Source organism: Vigna umbellata, chromosome 1 (genome assembly GCF_029865625.1).
Source record: "Vigna umbellata cultivar VRB3 chromosome 1, Vumbellata_1.0, whole genome shotgun sequence".
Lineage (NCBI taxonomy): Eukaryota > Viridiplantae > Streptophyta > Magnoliopsida > Fabales > Fabaceae > Vigna > Vigna umbellata.
The window spans coordinates 60666139-60684277 of NC_142165.1; the positions used below are offsets into that span (position 1 = coordinate 60666139).

Genomic DNA, 18139 nt, shown 5'->3' on the forward strand with positions numbered 1-18139 from the left:
ATAAAATAATTAAGTAAAATAGTTAAAATTCACGTAATTATATTTCAATAGAATAATTAAAACAATTATATTTCATAAATTCATCGATTAAGTAAAATAATTTAAGTTCACACAATTCAAATATCTGTTTTCATGATTTTTCTTTTTATTTATACTTCTACTCTTAGTATATAAAGACACACTTGCATTGTTCTTAATTGAATTCGATGCATTCCCTAACCTACTTCAAATTGATTCCTGATTTCAATTTTCAATTATGCAAATTAAAAACATATTATATAGTTATTAAGTAATTAAAAATAATTTCTAATTCCTAACCATAAAAGTTAATAAAAAATATAATATAATTGTTTTTTTGCAATGGTGTAGACCATAAATGAAATAAGTGCAATGGAGAGCAATTAAAATACCACTTACGAAGCAGTGCAGGGGAGCAGTGGTTTGTGACTCGACGGCTAGCGGTTCAGAAGAAGGTATGAACCAGTGCGGGGCAGTAGAAGAATGAAATCCTGATCCCCTAATAAGTGAGTTTTCTTCACTTTCGCATGCCAAACCACTGTCGGATTTTTAAAATTTTTCTCTTCGAACTCTCCAACTCGGTTGCAAAATGGCGACTTTCGCCCAGTTCACCGATTCTATCCCGATTTTACCGAGTTTACATCAAAATCGAACTTGCTTCCGAGTCCGAAGCTATCGTCTAAGTTAACGAGTTGATAACCATGTTTGTAGCCATAGACATTATGGACAATGCAGCATATCGCAGTTTTCTTCAGGTTCTCCCCCCTGTTGAGTTTGCTTGCGTCTATGGATCATCTCTTCATCCATCCAACTGCGATAAGGTCGTCTTTTGTTAAACCCATCGGTTTTTTTTGCTTGCTGGTCCTCTTCTTTATTATGGGCCTCTTTTTTTTTTTTTTACTCTCCTTTAATTGTTGTTTTAATATTTGTTCTCTGTTCTGTGCTTTTGTGTTTCTAGACTACCATGACAGATTATATTATTGGTGTGGCTGATCCCAAACAGTGGCATTCTGAGGTACTGATATGTGATTATGACTAATGATGTGCTATTTATTTATGTTATGAGTTGCTTGATATTGTTTGATTGCCCCACTGATATCTTTTGTTTTTCCTTTTATTGTTCATACAATGGCATCAATCAAGAATCTTAAATTGAACAAGCATCACTACGCGTCCTGGATGGTGCACCTTGGTGGGGAGAGACTGGTACTTGCTCAAATTTAGTTTCATTTTCATTGTTTGTGGCCTCTCGTATCTGGCTTGGGTTTTATTGGATGGCGATCTTATCTCATACTTTATCGTGATGTGACATATAAGATTACGGGAGTTGCTGATGAAATTGGTGTGGGAGTACATTTCAACCCTTTTGTTAGCTGGAATGGAAAGGTATCGATAACCTCTTATCATGACTTAGGGGTGTGTGGTATGTGATTGAGACCTTTAGTTTAGTTCCTGCAAACTCACCTTCCAGAGAAATTATTTCAGAATGCTGGGATATTTTTAATTTTCTATTAACATATGTTTTTTGGCTTAATTGTTAAATCAAGATTACATTTTTCACGAATTCCTTGTCTCTACAAGAAAATTTATGCAGCTGTTCAAGTATGGTGTTGTTCGAATGCATGACTTACTTCAAGATGTACACTATTGGGAGAAATTCTACTTGTGCGGTCGTTTACAGAAACCGGTATGCTATACGCTTTTTATCCTCTTCATGTCTTGAGTCGTTTGATTCTTGATATTCCTTGTGCTCTAAGCTTATTTTTTACAAGATTCTTAATTTTCTTATATGAAACATTCTCTAACTATGAGAACTATAGATATTTTATATATGGCATTTATGATGATTTATATTTTCTCATGTTTAATTAGAGAGATTTAAAGTAGAATAACTAGTATTTGTAAGCTTTATAATGTACATCTTATTTGCAGACTACTATCGTCAGTGTAGGTAGATCTAAAAACACAGAACTCTAGTGACAGAGAGGGGAAAAAAAGAGACGTTGGCATTGCAAAGAAGGGGAGGGAGAGGAAGGTGGCTGTGGTAAAAAATAAGAAAAGGTTGAAGAAAAATAACCTTTAGTTCTCATAATCTCATTATCATTCAGATAGGAAAAATAATAAATAAAAGAAATTACGGGCTCTGCTAGTTTTCTAAAATTAGCAAAAGAGACTATGGAATTATTGGATGTTTATACGTGGTGATAAAATTCCAGATGAATATGGATTTTAAATACTAAACCTACTAAGTCTATGCCCTGTATCCCATATCAAGAAAAGTCCTGTGTTGTATACTTGTATTGTATGCATATCATATGACGTAACGAGATATAGAAAAATTCCTGTAACAGTGCTCTAGTGCTAGTTTCAGATATCTATCTCATAGTTTGCCTGTCCTCTATTTACCTGATAAATTGAATCCATGACTGAGGCGTATTTTGGTCCCTATGTTTTTGGATGTGTTTCACTCAGGTTCATATTGTTGTTGATAATTTAGATGTTAACAGCACCAATTCTGTTAACTTGAGAGCTGCAGTGTCAGCTGCTCTTCTCCTGCTTCCATCGGAATTCACAGAGGTATACTTTTTTCTTATTAAATTATTTACTTTGCGAGTTGGACAACTGATTTGATTTAACTATCCCTTGCAGGCAGATCTGTATGCCAAAGTATGTAGTCTCTCGTACATGGGGGATGTACGCATGTTATTTGCCGAGGATAAAAACAAGGTATTCCTTGGTTGTTACTAGAGTAGGATGTGGTATGGAAATTTTAATATCTTTAAAATTCAGTTATATTTAAATTCCCATGATTACTTGGTACCATCCCATGTAGGAACTTGTGTCTACAGAGGTTATATCTCAATTTGGTCACAAATTCGGGCTCATGCTTTAGAAATTGCTGCTTTTCTGAATTATAAGTTATCTGTTTGTTGTTTCTTATAGTGAAGATGTGAAACATTGGATAGTTGTCCTTTCACTGATATGTCTGCCCATCCTTGACAGTCAGGTTGGATTTTCATCAATATGATTAGCACTATGTACTGAAATTATGAATATTGTTTTGCTGAATCTGCCCATATTCTTTCCTTCCTCGTATTTCTTTTGTTCTCTTAGGGACTGACAGATCCTTGTTTGAAAACTGCTTGCATTTGTGGAATATTCTTTGTGAAGGAATTGGGCAAATATGGATCCGGTTGCCATGTTTTACTGAGGTTCCTTTTGTTCACAATCTGTCCAGGTGAAGAAGATCGTTTTTGGGCAGTTTGATCTATTCCACTCAATGTATAAGCCATTTCTTGAAGAATATGAGGCTAAAAAGTTATTGAGACTTTCATCAATTGCCAACAATCAAATACATATCTCTCAGGTCTTTATTATTTGGTATTGATATTTGAAGTGTTAAAATTTTCCAATTTCGGACAATGGATTAAACACTATTAAAAACACTAAAAAATATCTGATAAGCCATTTTTATGGTTCATTTGTCGTTAATTGGAATTATATAATTATTAACTATGTATCCTGAATGGTAGTTCTCCCATTGCCTTTCCATGAATTTGAAGGAATTTAGCTTTGTTGTGCCATAAACTCTATGCTAAAGTTTTACCTCTTGAAAATCATATTTTACTAGCAAACTTGTATTGATAATTGACTATTTTACTACCTTGAACCCGGAATCGGTTCACTTCCCTTGAAATTTTTATTACAAAAAATTCAAGGCATGTATCCCATAATGCATGGACATGTGATTGGTTCTGTTTATGTCCATCTTGTTATTTGGTGCTACTTGATGTTGGCCTGAGAATGCATTTTTCTTTCTGTAGTTTCTGTGAAGAAGAAATATAAAAAATGTTTTACTGTTATTTTGTACCTTTCATCTTTTTCTACATGCTCTAATTTTAACCTTTGGGTGCTATTTAATTGTTGAAGACATTCTTGAGGTTTATATCTTGTAGCTTTTCTTGCTGCTTTAGAAATTATTTCTTTATATATATTTCATCACATTTATTGATAAGGTAAGACACTCGTGGTCGTTTACTAAATGGAAAAGCTTCTTCCCAATGTTTTAGTGCATAGAAAATTTGTTAGTCAAAATACCTTGCAAAAGCAGGCAAGTTGTATAAAACGAATATTCAAAGTTTAAATAAAGTAAAGAAACTTCCTTACTCTCCAAAACAGGATTGTGACTTATCAGTTGATTATTCTCTAGTTTCTGCACTTCCTCCGTCAATCAGAAACCAAATCATAATGAAGGAAGGAGTGAAAGAAAAATTACGGGAAACTGGTATGCTTTTGATATTATTAGACGTATTTCTGAATTATTGCTTTAGTTCCTAACTGCTAATATTGTTAAGGTCCAAATCACAGAAAAGGAAGGGGGATTTTGCAAGATAACCACTTAATAGTGATTTGTGTCAAATTATAAAAATAGGGTATTATGATTTCAGGAAGGGCCATAAATGATACTCGAAGCAGAGTAAGAGAGGAAGCTGCTAATTGCTTACAGAGAATTCTGAGGCGTAGAGTAATGGTTTCAAGTGCAAGGCAGGCTGTATCTGGTCTTCTGGCTGTTGGTGCAGTAAATGCAAGCAGGTACCTTGCTAGAAAGGTTACCAAAGCCTGGAAATCATGGAGCCAGGCTTAATAGAGATGAGATTTTCTTGCTAACCTTGGAAAGTTTACATATATAGGTTAGTGATCATTTTCAGTTCTCATTTCCTCCTTTTCTATTCCCTTATCTTGGAGGTAACCTTTCCTTAATTCTCTTGTAACAACATATACTTAACAAGAAATATGGGCTGGGTGTTTGATTTGTCAATACATTTTGTAGTTAAATTTAGCCTTGCTTTGTTAGGCAAGTGGAGCCATTTTATTTTTAAATTTTGAGTTCGTATTTATGGAGAGTTTAAATTCCCTCTTGAAGAGACCAAGTTTTGCAACTTTGGTACACAAAATTGTTAATAATAAAAAAAAAATAAGACATAAAAAATAAAATAAGCTTCTTCATATGTAAAAATTAACTTATGAAAAAATTATAAACATTAGGATCCGTCTGGATGAATTTATCCATGAACACTTCTAAAATAGAAGTAAAAGAAAAAGAAAGAAAATAAGTGTTTTTTGTAAGATATAATTAGCTTATGCAGGTTAAAAATAAATATTTTAAAAAGTTATCCAATAAACGTTCTATAAAATGACTTAAGCACAGAAATTTTTTAGCTTATAACAAAGTTATTTGGGTATTTTTTTTTAATTAGAAGTGATACGGAGAAATTCATCTAAATAATGCCCTTAACTTACTTCATAATTTAATTTAATTTAATTTCTTTATTCTTTTATTTATTGAAATTTAGGTTCTATCTAGATTTAATGACCATAAGGCAGACAAATATGAACTAAAATTTCTGAAGAATTTATGTTTTTGTTTTCAATAAATTAGTTGCACTTCTCATTTATATTATATGTATTTATAATTATAATTGCTAACTTAAATATTATATTTATATTTTTATTAGATAGTCTTTATTTTTTTATAGATAAAAGTATTTACTTTTAATTTTTTTTCTTGATATATACATGTTAACTATCGTTTAAAAATTAAACATTTATTTTGTACAAAGTTGAAATAGTATATATAAATAAAAAGGTAAATTAATTAGAAGCTAGATAGTTTTGTTTATGGAAAACTTCAAGTTAAAATTAAATCTAAATTTGATTATTTTATTTTATGGAAGTTTTACTAGTAACTCATATAATAAGTTTTATAGAATTAATTTAATTTTTTCTTATGGATTTTCGTTTGTAAGCTAATTTAAAATCATTTCATATGATGAGAGTTTTAAATAATGTCATATCTAAATTACTCATGCATGTATTTATATTACACAAGCTTGACATGGATGAAAACTTTATATAAAATTGTGTTAGAATCTAAATTTCGAAAAACAAAGCAAATTCAAGGAGCTGATTCCTTTAACTTTTATTTATTTTTATTTCACATCACTTATTTTCTTTTTGTTTGTTTTAGAATGGCAATGTAGGTTCTCCACTTTTAGATCTTCGTGAGATATATTTTGTATTTATTTAGATCATATAACAGATATTAAGACTGGTACTGCTTAAATTAGAAATGAGAATATATAAGAAAAAACTAGTTAAAACTACTTGGTTATTGGTACTAACTCTAATAATAATAAAATCTTTGTATAGACATTGAAATTTCATGTCATTTCGTGAAAATTAAGAACAATGGAAAGTTATAAGTATACTGAAGGAGTTATTCCTAGAAGCTCAGGCATGACTTAACTAATTAACCAAATACTACGAAAACAAAACTAAAGCATTCATATCTTTCATGTTCAGCCACAATGCCCAGTCAAAATATGCTAACAAAACAACATTTTTGACAATAGCAGTAACCCAAAACAACATACCCCAACAAAATCTAACCATAACTTTATATGATCATTACAGAAATTTTATTATGAATGAGAGTTTCAAACTGTAAGACATGTAAACTCTTCTATTTTTTGAGGTCTTCCTGAATTTATTAGTTAATACTAATTCTATAACCATTGTTATTATTATTATTATAAGTTACTGTCTCAAACATTTGGTGACCGAGTGATCTTCACACTATTCTAGTAGCTGTTTGTATGTGGAACTGATGCCGTGTACTGACAGTCCAAAACATCGATGACCCTGTTGGCTATGGCACTTGCATAGACTGAGGAACCTTCAATTATCTGTCTCAGTGAAACAAGTCAAAAATAAACTCACAATCAGATGAACGTGACAATTCTGTTCTTGAAAAGAATTCATAATTATAACTACCTAGCTAATTTTATGACAAATTATATATACCAACCTTGCTATTGAATAAGAAACTGCAATATTCACCAACATGTCCACCTGCAACATGATGAAGCTCCAACTGAAGTTCATCCAGAACCTTGGAAACAAACAACAGGCAGTTGATTTTCTTCCTCTGGAAGAGTTTGATTGTGACATCATCGTCTATAATCCGGACATCAACCTCACTGTCTTTGGATTTCCTCTGGAGCCATGAGGTCCTTATGCCCCCATCTGGATCACCAAAAGGCTTTATGTTACAGCTCTCAGCAGCATCTTCTTCTGTTTTAGGCCTTTTGCACCTCTCTCTCCCATACCTTTTCTTCTCTACCAATAGTTTGAGTTCATTCACTGTTCTAATAAGCTCTCTTATGTAGTCAATGGCATCCCCCACCACGGAGGCTCTATCAATCTGTGTTTAACCAAACCCAACCAATAAGGTTGACCAGTTGATCCATAGTAAAATGAAAGTTTAAATATGTTTTAAGTCCATGTAGTTAAGAGAATGTCCAGTTTTAATTCTTCATAAAAAAATAATTTCCTTTTATCTTTCACATATAGAAATGAGTCTTATATGATCTTTACTTCACAAACATGAAACCAAAAGGATACATCTTTTGTGAAGGACAAAAGGCTGTATCTAACATATTTTCATAAACAAGAGATCAGAATATACTTATTTTTCAGGGGTTAAAATTGGAGACATGGTTACATTTGTAGGAATTAAAAGTATATTCAATTCAAAGAATTGTAGTATGTTCTGTATTAGTCAGAAAATTCATAGACGACGTGTACCTTGGTGGGGTTTGGTATAAGATTTCTTAAGATTTTGTATTTTCCATTGAGTTGCTCCCTTCTTTGTTTCTCAGTTGCAAAATGTTTGGTAGCTTTTCCTCCTCTTCCTTTGGCAACAGTGGGAGTGACCCTGTTGAATTCCAGCACTCCCATGTCAAGCTGGCTCCCGTCTCCCTCAATCTCATCCCCTCCAAAGAGTGAACCATTCCTTGAGTTGGTTGGCATGCTGTAGCCACGGGGTAGAGACTGAAACAGCTCTATAAGGGCTGGAGGCTGTGGAGGAAGGTTAAGGTGAAATAGAGGATCATACAAAACTGAGGATGCACTTGTGTTGTTGTCTGACCCTATTGGAAGGTCTCCAAGAAAGGCCAGTGGATTCTGAAAGTTTGGTGTGTTCTGAGTTGGGTTTGTGAGGTAAATGGTGGGATTGGTGTGCAAAGATGGGGCTGAGCATCTTGGTAAGTGGAGAAGGTTTAGGAGATCTGGTGAAGGGTAAGGAGGGTCTAGTATGGAAGAGGGGTTGAAGCTTTGGCTGCAGTTTTGAGTCTCCATTTGCTGAAATTGCTGTTCATTTTGTTGCTGTTCTATTTGATTAGCATAGGCTATGTCTGGCAATTCCTGAACAGTAGTAGGGTCCCAAGTGGATTGCTGATAGGGAAGAACATCAATGACCTGTTGCACCAAATGGTTATCCATGTTGCTGGTGTTGTTGATGTAGGAGTTTCCCATGTTCAAACCTAGATGTTGTTGAGAATGAGGGATGTCACTAGCAGATGTGGGAGTGACTCCACTTGCATAGGTGGAGATATCTTGGTGTTGCAGATTGTGATGGTTAAAGGAGAGCTCCTCCACAGAAAGCCTGAGATTCTCCTCAAGGCCATTATCAGTGTTTGTGGTGTTATCTACAACCATATGTGATGATGGAGTTAGAGGGTCTGCAAGAGTTTGAGGGAAATTATCCTTTAGAGAGGGTATACTTTCTTCCATTGTGTTGGGATCAAAGCAACCAGTTTGCTCATGCATTTTTGGCCTGTCTCCTGTACTCATTACTCTCTCTGCAGTAGTTGACACAAATCAACAGAATCAGATATTTAAAATAAACAAAAAGAACACACCATGTGAGTGAATACAAAAATATCACCCAAGAAAGAGAAAATGAAAAAAAAAACAAAGGAAAAAGACACAACAGCACTTGGACACCAGAATTTGAGCTTTCATTGAAAAAATTGTTTGAGATTTGATCATTTGAATCTTGTTTTGCTGTAGGTGGCTCTAACACAAATTGAAAAGTCTATGTTATTGAATGAAGAAAGTAATTACTTGCTATTGTATTAGCAAACATGAAAATTACCTATACTAGTAGGAGGAAAGGAAACTAAATAATATGCAGAGTAGGAAACAGTAGTTTCATACAGAAAACCAGAGGGATTTGGAATTCTTTTCTTTCTTTTCTTTAGAGAGTTTGTTGTGAGAAAGGATGAGAGAAAGTAGAGGAGAAGTAGGAACTAGGGTGACTCTTAAAAAAGGCAAATATCTCACTGTTTAGTTAATCTTTTAGGCATAGGAATTGGAACACAAGAAAAAGAATCATTCAGTTACAAACAGTTCAGTCAGATTCTTGCTTTCAGGTCCCACATTCTCTGATTCACACATAACTTTATAGGACCACTGTAATTTAGAAGACACATTTGATTAAACTAATGCACCATTAATAGCTACATTAAAAAAAATCAATAATTTGTTCCTTTGAACTCTTTTTGATTTAATATTTAAAAGATTGAAAATTTAATTATTTGTAAAATGTTAAATATCATATATAAATCACTTTATGTACATGTTTAATCTTGTTTTTAACTATAGAAGAAACAATTGATTACAAATCTTGATTACATGCATGAAAAACTAGAACTGAAAAAAAATAACATTTTTGTATAACAAAAAGAATGTGACAAAAATAATTAGTTCTAGTAATTTCTAAAAGTCTAAATAATTTCTATATTTCATTAATAAAACAAAGTATTTGTTTAATAGATAATTAATAAGCTATATAAAATTCTTCAAAACATCTTCAATCTTCATCACATTTCCCAAGTGCTTTGATAAATGTGAGTAATTAAAGCAAATGCGCGTATTATAAACACATTACACAAGTTTTACATGATTCGATTAACAAGTCTATAGATACGGGTGAAAACATTACTATTATGAAACAAAATTAAAGAAACCCTTTATCATAAATAATAACTTCTTCACTGAAGTACGCAATTTGTTGGGTACATAAGTAATATAAACATTTTTTATATGCTTAAAAGAATACGTTTATAATCTTCAAATTATTTTTAAACAATAAATGTAGATAAAATCTCATAAGAGATAATTATGCATGGCATTGAATTGAATATTAATTAATTTAAACAAATAACGTAATGTTTTCATATGTAACTTTTCATTTTACTTCCTGTATGTAAAACTGTATTATAGTCTTCTCTACTGTTCAAGCGTTACTTTATTATACCATTTATTTATAATTTACTCATTAACTTATATATATATATACTTTTTATTCAATCATAAGGATGAATAAGACCAAACTGATAATGTCTATAAACTAATTTAACATCTTACCTAAAAATATTACACAGCAAAATGTATTCTGCATACTGTCTCCTTAATTTTTGTTCTTTGAGATGGACATCTTCATCTCTTTCCTTAAACAATGTCCTAAATTCATACGTTAATCCTGTCTCCTATCCCAACTAACGTGTAATAGATGTTTAAAATTAATAATATATATATATATATATATATATATATATATATATATATATATATATATATTTATTGTTGATATATTTGGGGCATGGAAAGAAAATGGATATTAAAAATAGAAGAATGAAAATGATGTAAAATGCGTTATATATTATATATGTTCACTATATATTCGGAAGTAATTTCAGAAACCCTAAGTATATTTTGTCAAAAACATATTCCACATGCTAATCCATGGCTTCAGTAGCCATTCATGATAATGTGTGACAACAAGTGATTATTCTTAAGTGGGAATTATGGAGAAGGAAGGATGAGGTGGAAGAAAAGGAAAAAGAAAGAAAAGCAATCGTTCACACAAAAGGTGATTGCAGAAGAAAGCGCGTTAGTTTGGATTCTAAAATGTGTAATTAACGGCACTTGTGGTCCCCCACACCACCTACAAATTCATCTCCATGCATATTTGTAACTTAAACTAACTTATAGGAATACCCTTTTCCTTATTATACTTTTATTTTTTCCTTTTTCTCTTCTTTTAATGTAGTTTCTTATATTCCTATGCCTCCCTCTTATGTTTCTTGCTTCTGAAATGGAAACAAACTATATGGCTTTTATATATCTAATTTTGGCTGTAGTTAATTTTATAGACGAAACAGGCCAAAATATGTAATTATATTGTGACTTATACAATCAAAGTTTGAATAGATTGTAAGAAAAATTTAGATTTGTCGACTTCATCTATTGGAGTTATGATTATTTTGGTGTTACGTAACATTTTTGTTCTCAAGAAATCTAATTAATGAGTTAATTAAGATTTGAAAGTGAGACTATGAAACATCAAGGGTGTTACCATGGTTTCTGTATAAAAATTGTTGTAAAATAGAATTATCACATAGAATATTTGTTTGAAAGGGAGATAATTATAGAATGCAGAGTATGTGTAAAGAAACTTATGAAACTAGGTGTGTGATGATTGGAATTGAGTGAGAACAACATATCGGACTTTAACCAATCACCAACTAATAAATTAGTTCAAAAATTATTAAAGTTGAATAATGAAGAAACAAATTATATATGCGATTGTATGCAGCTGACTATTTTGTAGAATATTTGAAAAAAAAAAAAAGCTTTTAAGAATGAAAGACTAAATCCTGAAACGATTTTTGAGAAAGACCAGACATGGCTATGATGTTAGATAAACTTTAAATTTAGGGTACAATTATAATTCGGATAGTTTTAATTATGTTGCGTGTTTTCTTATTCGGTTATTATTTTACTAGACTCAAATCTATCTTTACGTATCTATCTTTACGTTTATCAGGGAGTGAATTAGAAAGAATATCATATTTTAGTTTTTATTTTAAGTTTGTTAAAGGCCCATGGCCTGTGTCATGTATAGGGCTATTTAAAGCCACTCTTACATTAATGAAAAGCAAGTTTTATTAGAGTGACGCAAATTTTTTGTTTTATCCAAAAGAGAAATATTTGTACTACGTGTGCAGCGGGAGCTTTTTTTTATGATTTGTTCCGTGAGAGATTATTATGATATGAGTATAGAGAGATAAAAAAGAGAAAGAAGATAGTAAAACATCGTGAAAGAAAAAATGAGTGCTTGAGTTTTATGTTAGAGAGATGTCAAAGATTGTTAATAGTATGAGGGTACCACAATTGACGAGAAAAACCAATTATGATCATTGGTGCCTATAAATGAAGGCGTTATTGAGATCCCAAGACATTTGGGATATGATAGAAGACGAGTATGTTGAACCTGATGAAGACGAAAATCAAACGGTGGCATAGATGACAACATTGAAGAAAAAACATGCAAAAGATGGGTCGGTATTTTATTTTCTCTACAATGCAGGAGATGAGTCGGGATTCAAGAAAATAGCGAATGCCGCATCAACAAAGGAAGCTTAGGAGATATTGAAGGTTGCGTATAAAGGTGATAATCACATTAGACAAGTCCGAATACAAAATCTTAGAGGAGAGTTTGAATAGTTAAAGAGCATATAATTGAGTACATAACTCAGGTGGAGAAGGTGGCCAACCAACTCGGCAGGAATGGAGAACAAATGTCATCTAGCTAGGTTGTGGGAAAAATTTTGAGTCCCTTACAAAAGATTTCGAAAGTATCGTGTGCGTCATCGAAGAATCGAAGGATTTGTCAGTTTTCATAGTAGATGAACTTGCTGGTCATTAGAAGCCTCTCAATTAAGCACTACAGACACAATTTGACTCGAATGAAACTCGGATTACTCAAAGCCGAGGTCTTGGAGGCAGAGGACGAGGAAGCTAAGGACGAGGTGAATGTGACCGAGGATAAGGGAAAGTTCGAGGAGATCGGTCAGGAGTTGAGTGTTTTAAGTGTGGTAAGCATTATCACCATGCAAACAAATGCAGATCGAGGAAGTGCTACAATTGTGGTAAGTCTGATCACATTGCTAAATTCTGTCGAGGTGAGAAGAAAAGTGAGATAAACCTTCTTACGGAAGAAGAAGATGAAGAAGATATGGGGATTTTGTTGATGTCAAAGATCTCAGAGTCAAAATATGATATATAGGCTTAAATTAGAAATGATAATATATCTTGTCATTTCTAGACTTACTTTCACGTCAATGATTTTTTAAGTTCAATTGCAACCAGCTTAGAGGTCCAAAAGATATATGCTTATAGTGAATGGAAAGCTCTTTGAGTCTACTTTCCAACAAAAAAAAATCATCTCATTGGGAGCTCTATGGAGAAATTTATGGGTAAAACATTCAACAAAGGTCAGAGTTGACAAGATGATGTCTTGAACGAGTTTTGGGCTTGTTTCTTGAGTTGGGCTTGCATGGAACGTGATCCAGCTTGTTTTTGACATGCTTAAGCTTTAAAGGTACTTGGAGAAAGGCTCCCTTGCATGTGATTGACTGAAAAAGAGGCAAGATGTGATTGGATGAAGGAAAGGCAAGATGTGATTGCACTAGTACAAAATATACTTTTTATACCGACTATTTATATTTGTTAAAATTAATCAGGTATAAAAAATGATATAGTGACAAAATGGTAAATAAAAGAAATTTTTTTACACTGATTATACTAAAAAAAGGTATAAAATATAGCACGGTGGCAAAATTGTAATAAATGATAAACAATTTTACACCGGTTACACTCAAAACAGGTATAAAAAATAATTTTTTACACCGGGATATACTAAAAACCGGTATGCCCGTGTCTTCTCTTTCGTTTGTCACTTCTTGTTCTTTGCTTCACGTCTTCTCTTAGTTCTCTCTTCACTTAGTAGTTTCCATCTTCACCTTCGTGTCTCTACCTCTTTATCTTTAGACCCTTCCTCACTTTGCAATCCTTAATTCCTTGCTTTCTTCTTTTCCAAAGCCCTAATTTTGAAAACTCAAGATTCAGGAACTCACCAACCTTGACGTTTTTGAGGAGCTCTCCGATGGCGTTTTTGAAGAGCTTGCGAGTCGTGTACTAATTGATTGATTGATTTTCTATAGGTTGGAATGGTAGAAAAATCGCACCTCTCCTACAGTAGCGAGTTCTCGCGAGCGGTGGAGCAGAAGCAGGTGGCGCAACAGGAGGATGAGCTGTCCAATTTATTACAATTTGTAGTTGTACATTGCTTGGACTCGATCTGAAGCTGATCGATGAAATGTATCGCATGATCTAACTTCGATTGTGGTTTGAGTTGTAGGAGCAACGATGGTGGTGTTGCTGCTTAGTGTTTTCATTCTTCTTGCTTTTATTCCAAACGGATTGTTAATAGTTCCTTCAACCGTTCCTGCATTCCTTTGGTCATCACATTATGAACTGTAACTCTTGAGTCTTATCTTTTTTTTTTCGTGTTTGCGTAAGTTCACAATTCTTAATTATTCAATCATGTTTACTTGCTGTGTTTCATGCTGTATGGTTCTTGTGGATGTGGATAATAGCAAACAGCTTATGTTTAATTTGGTTAATTCTGAGCTTGTTATCGGCTTTTATGATTAGGACAAGGTAGGGCTAATCTGGAAGCTGGAGAATGGGGAATTTGGGGTTTGTTGGAAGTAGTTTGGGTATTCTATGGTTGTGTTGTAGTGTGGATAACCTGTATAACCCCATGTCCAAAAGGTTCTAGAAGAAGAAAATCAAGGGAGAAATTGAAGTAGTGAAAAAACCCACTACACACACGCTTTGGTTCACAAGTAGGAGATAGATTTTCTTGATTGTTCAAGAAAACAGCTGATGCGGTGTACTTTAGGGCTTGAAATTGGGCTGAGATTCTTGTTTGGGTTGATTGCAATGCCGGGAAGCATGGCTAGTCAAATTAAAAAGTTCAAGATATTATTAAAATAATTCCTACACAGATCTTATTATAATGTTACCTCTATAGCCTATAGATACTATTATTGTGCAAGTATTAGTCTTGCTTGATGTAAGAGAATACTGCATTTTGCTTGCTTAGTGTTTTTAATTTTTATATATTTTTTATAGTGCAAAGGAAAGAATTTTGACAAGCCTCTGGATTTGGCACTTTTATTTGTTGGTAGAGAGGTAATATCTTTCAAGCTTCTATATAGGTAAAGAGTTCATATCTTTCAAGCTTCTATATAGATAAAGAGTTCATATCTTTCATTTGCTTAGACTTCTTAGCTTTTAGATTCTTAAGGTCTATGTCTCAGAAGCTTCAATTCAAAGTATGGTAGACTAATTGATTGGGCCAGGGTGTTGCTACTAATCTGAAGCAGATATTATAGGTAATATTATTTAGTTTTCTTTCCTCATAGTATATGTAATTTGCAAATACAATAGCAAGTAATTACTTTCTTCAGTCAATAACATCAATTTTTCAATTTGGTGTTAGAGCCACCTACAACAAAACAAGATTCAAATGATCAAATCTCAAACAGTTTTTTCAATGAAAGCTCAAATTCTGGTGTCCAAGTGTTGTTGTGTCTTTTTCCTTTGTTTTTTTCCCTTTTCTCTTTCTTGGGTGATATTTTTGTTGTTTCGAATTCTGGTAGAGGATGCTTGTTGTTTCGAAGGGTTAACCTGTGTTTACCTCTGTATCTCTATTTTTTTTTGTTTTTTTTCTCTTAATGGCTAATTGGCAATTTTTGTATATTTTTTTCTAATTCTTTTCTTCTAGAAGATTTTGTTACCAATTTGTAAAAACAAGGACTTAGTCACATGCGACACAAGCATGAAAATTGGTAGATTGATTGCGGATGTTAAGTAGTGGAAAGTGGAATCACATGTTTGTGGAAACGGTCCCAACCAACGTATAGTTATACTTGCCTGTTTGAAACCTTCTTGAATTTCCTTTTCCTTCTCAATTAACAATCAAGCTTCTTGAAAATGGGATGTGAGTATAAAGAGTATCAAAGTATTTTTTTTTCAATAAAAAGTTATACTTAGTCAACATATTTTAAGTGTTCATGTCCAGTATCGAAAAAAATATCAAAATAATCTAAGTCATGCAGATACGTGCATATGGATGTCCAGAGAATGACTGACTACTCTTACTGCTTACGTATAAGTGATATATAGAACATTGTTCTCTTATTTGTGCATTAGATATATGTGATTTGCTGTTATGGAATTTTTATCGTTGCTTTGTCTATTGATAATAATTTGAAAAGAGATTGTATTAACTGCCAACTCCCATGACTAGGAAATTTCTATCTGGAGTTCTTTGTGACTAATGTTCATATGTTTTTTTCAGGTGATCCCTCTGCATCTTCCTCCAGGTGACACATCAACTAAAAGAACATTGAAAATTTATGGGATACTTGAGCAAATTGAGTCGCCAAAGGAGTTGGTTAATCAAATCATCAGTGGCGAGGTATGTTAATGGTGCTTCTTTTTGCCACATTTGGCTTAGGCATATCTGTCTGGTTATGCCAAGTCTCGTCTAGAATTGTTGTTTTTCTACTTGGTTTTGGTTCGATGTATATGTGATTTGGTTCCTTTCTCTTACTTCCTTGTTTTGTGTATCAATTTTATTATCTTCATCTAACTTCACGCACTCAATCTGTTTTGCAGGTTTTAAAGCACCACTTCTAAGGTATGGTGCTTAAATTAAATTAAATTTAACAATTGAATGTCTAAACCACAAATTATAATGAGCTTAGCTGTTCGAATATATTGTTATGAGATTGTAGAAGAACAACTTAAACATGAATAATTTTTCTACTCATTACTGAATTCCAAGAGTCATTCAAGTTATAGGAGAGTTTAATATTCATATATTAATATTAAAAACGATGTTTTCATAATTGAATTGAGTTGTGGGATGTTTAGTTTATATATTATATATGTCATAAGTAATAACTATTCTAGTAACCCACACAAACATATTAATCAAGAGGAACAATTAAGAAATTATTCTTTGTCTGTCTTCTAGGTGTCTTTTAGGGTTGGAAAGGTGCTTCTAAAGAATTATTTCACCAATAAAATTATATGCACAAAATAATGTAAAATTATAAAAGTATTTGACTAACACTCACTATCCCTAATTATGAATAAGTTTATGTAAGTCATATTGAATAGAGAATGAACCTATTTTTATGAGACATGAAATGAAATTCATCTAATAGTTAACGGTGTGTTTGGAGAAATAAATGTTGAATTGGGTTAAAACTAAAATGACAGTGAATTATACCGTAAAAAATAGAGAAATGATAATTTCACATACATAAATTTTTTATATTTATTTGATATTATTCTTTTTTTATTTTTTTTCTTTTAGAAGACTAAAAATTTAACAATTGAATGTCTAAACCACAAATTAAACACACATTTAGTTTAACAATTTAATTTCTAAATCACAAATGATTATTAACATGTTTTGTTAAGATTTGTTTGTTGTACATGTTACCAATCTCGACCACCCTCTAACTGGGCTCCTCCTGCTCCAATGATTATTAACCTGTTCTAAAATTTCACTTACCAACAAAGTTGAAGAGGTAAATTGTATTCTTTTCGCTTCAAAATAATCAATGTATAATATTACCTTATTTTAAAATAATTATAGTTTTAATTATAAAAAATTATGAATCTTAGGAAAGTATAAATCATGAGTTTTAAAGGTGGTGTATCTGTTGAGAATTTAGAAAAGTAGAATAATAAAAGTCGAAGCATGTATTATTGAGAAATGAGACAAAAGAAAACATTTCATTGGCAAAAAAAATATTTAATGTTTTACTTGACTCAAACTACTCAATGTGTAGATATTTGATGACACATCTCCGATGGAGCAATATGTCATAAAGGATGTTCGGAAGCAGTGGACTGCATTTTTTTAACCATTTGTAAATGATTAGATGTTTCGATATTACATTTTGATTTTAGAAATTATTTTAAATGTAACGATGTTAAGTAACTATGTTATATATGTAAATATATATTTAGAAATTTTGTTAGGTAAATATTATATTTTGATGTATTAATAGAAACAATATTGATTATTTTGTTTGTTATTGATTATTTAGACTCTATTATGGAATTGAATTTTAGGCAGGTCTAGATATGGATAGTAACACAAACAAACCAAACATTTAAAAAAAGTCATTTTTTACACCGGTTAAAGCCCAAACAGGTATAAAAACCCTTGAATTTTTTACACCAGTTATAACATAATTAGGTATAAAAGTGAGATTCTTTTATACCTGTTCTATGACTAGTAGGTATAAAAGTGTGATTCTTTTAAACCTGTTTCCTGGAT

General features: G+C 32.2%; 2 protein-coding genes and 1 long non-coding RNA gene across 11 annotated transcripts; 2 read left to right on the forward strand and 1 right to left on the reverse strand.

The window, feature by feature from the left end:
- The first annotated feature begins 390 nt into the window (after positions 1-390).
- LOC148205955 (translocator assembly/maintenance protein) lies at positions 391-4914 on the forward strand. 2 transcript variants are annotated; one of them, XM_088103972.1, is made up of 11 exons: positions 391-524; positions 730-839; positions 977-1033; positions 1162-1224; positions 1336-1404; positions 1613-1705; positions 2491-2595; positions 2668-2745; positions 3257-3385; positions 4198-4303; positions 4467-4914. In XM_088103972.1, the coding sequence occupies exons 2-11, from the start codon at positions 741-743 to the stop codon at positions 4661-4663; spliced, it is 996 nt and encodes a 331-aa protein (XP_087960098.1). In that variant the 5' UTR covers positions 391-524; positions 730-740; the 3' UTR covers positions 4664-4914. The 2 variants fall into 2 exon arrangements, with proteins under 2 accessions (XP_087960098.1, XP_087960097.1); XM_088103971.1 differs by lacking the exon at positions 391-524 and having other exon boundaries at positions 720-839.
- Positions 4915-6343: 1429 nt separating this feature from the next.
- LOC148205956 (transcription factor bHLH89-like) lies at positions 6344-9360 on the reverse strand. The gene is made up of 4 exons (XM_088112572.1): positions 9017-9360; positions 7666-8720; positions 6887-7282; positions 6344-6764 (listed from the first exon to the last, which is right to left on the reverse strand). The coding sequence occupies exons 2-4, from the start codon at positions 8710-8712 to the stop codon at positions 6660-6662; spliced, it is 1548 nt and encodes a 515-aa protein (XP_087968698.1). The 5' UTR covers positions 8713-8720; positions 9017-9360; the 3' UTR covers positions 6344-6659.
- Positions 9361-13639: 4279 nt separating this feature from the next.
- Positions 13640-17889, forward strand: LOC148205957 (uncharacterized). Of its 8 annotated transcripts, none has more exons than XR_015783409.1 (6): positions 13640-14284; positions 14908-14993; positions 15074-15170; positions 16139-16258; positions 16459-16480; positions 17646-17889. It is a non-coding gene; the product is annotated as an uncharacterized LOC148205957 (long non-coding RNA). The 8 variants fall into 8 exon arrangements; XR_015783410.1 differs by having other exon boundaries at positions 13640-14246; XR_015783405.1 differs by having other exon boundaries at positions 13640-14993.
- Positions 17890-18139: the final 250 nt, after the last annotated feature.

Bases quoted from the DNA above. Each gene is read 5' to 3' on its own strand.
- LOC148205956 (XM_088112572.1), bottom strand. From the start codon at position 8,712: ATGAGTACAGGAGACAGGCCAAAAATGCATGAGCAAACTGGTTGCTTT. The intron at 7,283-7,665 runs GTACACGTCGTC...GGTTAAACACAG, and splicing joins TTATACCAAACCCCACCAAG to ATTGATAGAGCCTCCGTGGT. The intron at 6,765-6,886 runs GTTGGTATATAT...TCACTGAGACAG, and splicing joins GTTTCTTATTCAATAGCAAG to ATAATTGAAGGTTCCTCAGT.
- LOC148205955 (XM_088103971.1), top strand. From the start codon at position 720: ATGTTTGTAGCCATAGACATTATGGACAATGCAGCATATCGCAGTTTT. The intron at 2,746-3,256 runs GTATTCCTTGGT...CAATCTGTCCAG, and splicing joins TTGCCGAGGATAAAAACAAG to GTGAAGAAGATCGTTTTTGG. The intron at 4,304-4,466 runs GTATGCTTTTGA...TTATGATTTCAG, and splicing joins AGAAAAATTACGGGAAACTG to GAAGGGCCATAAATGATACT.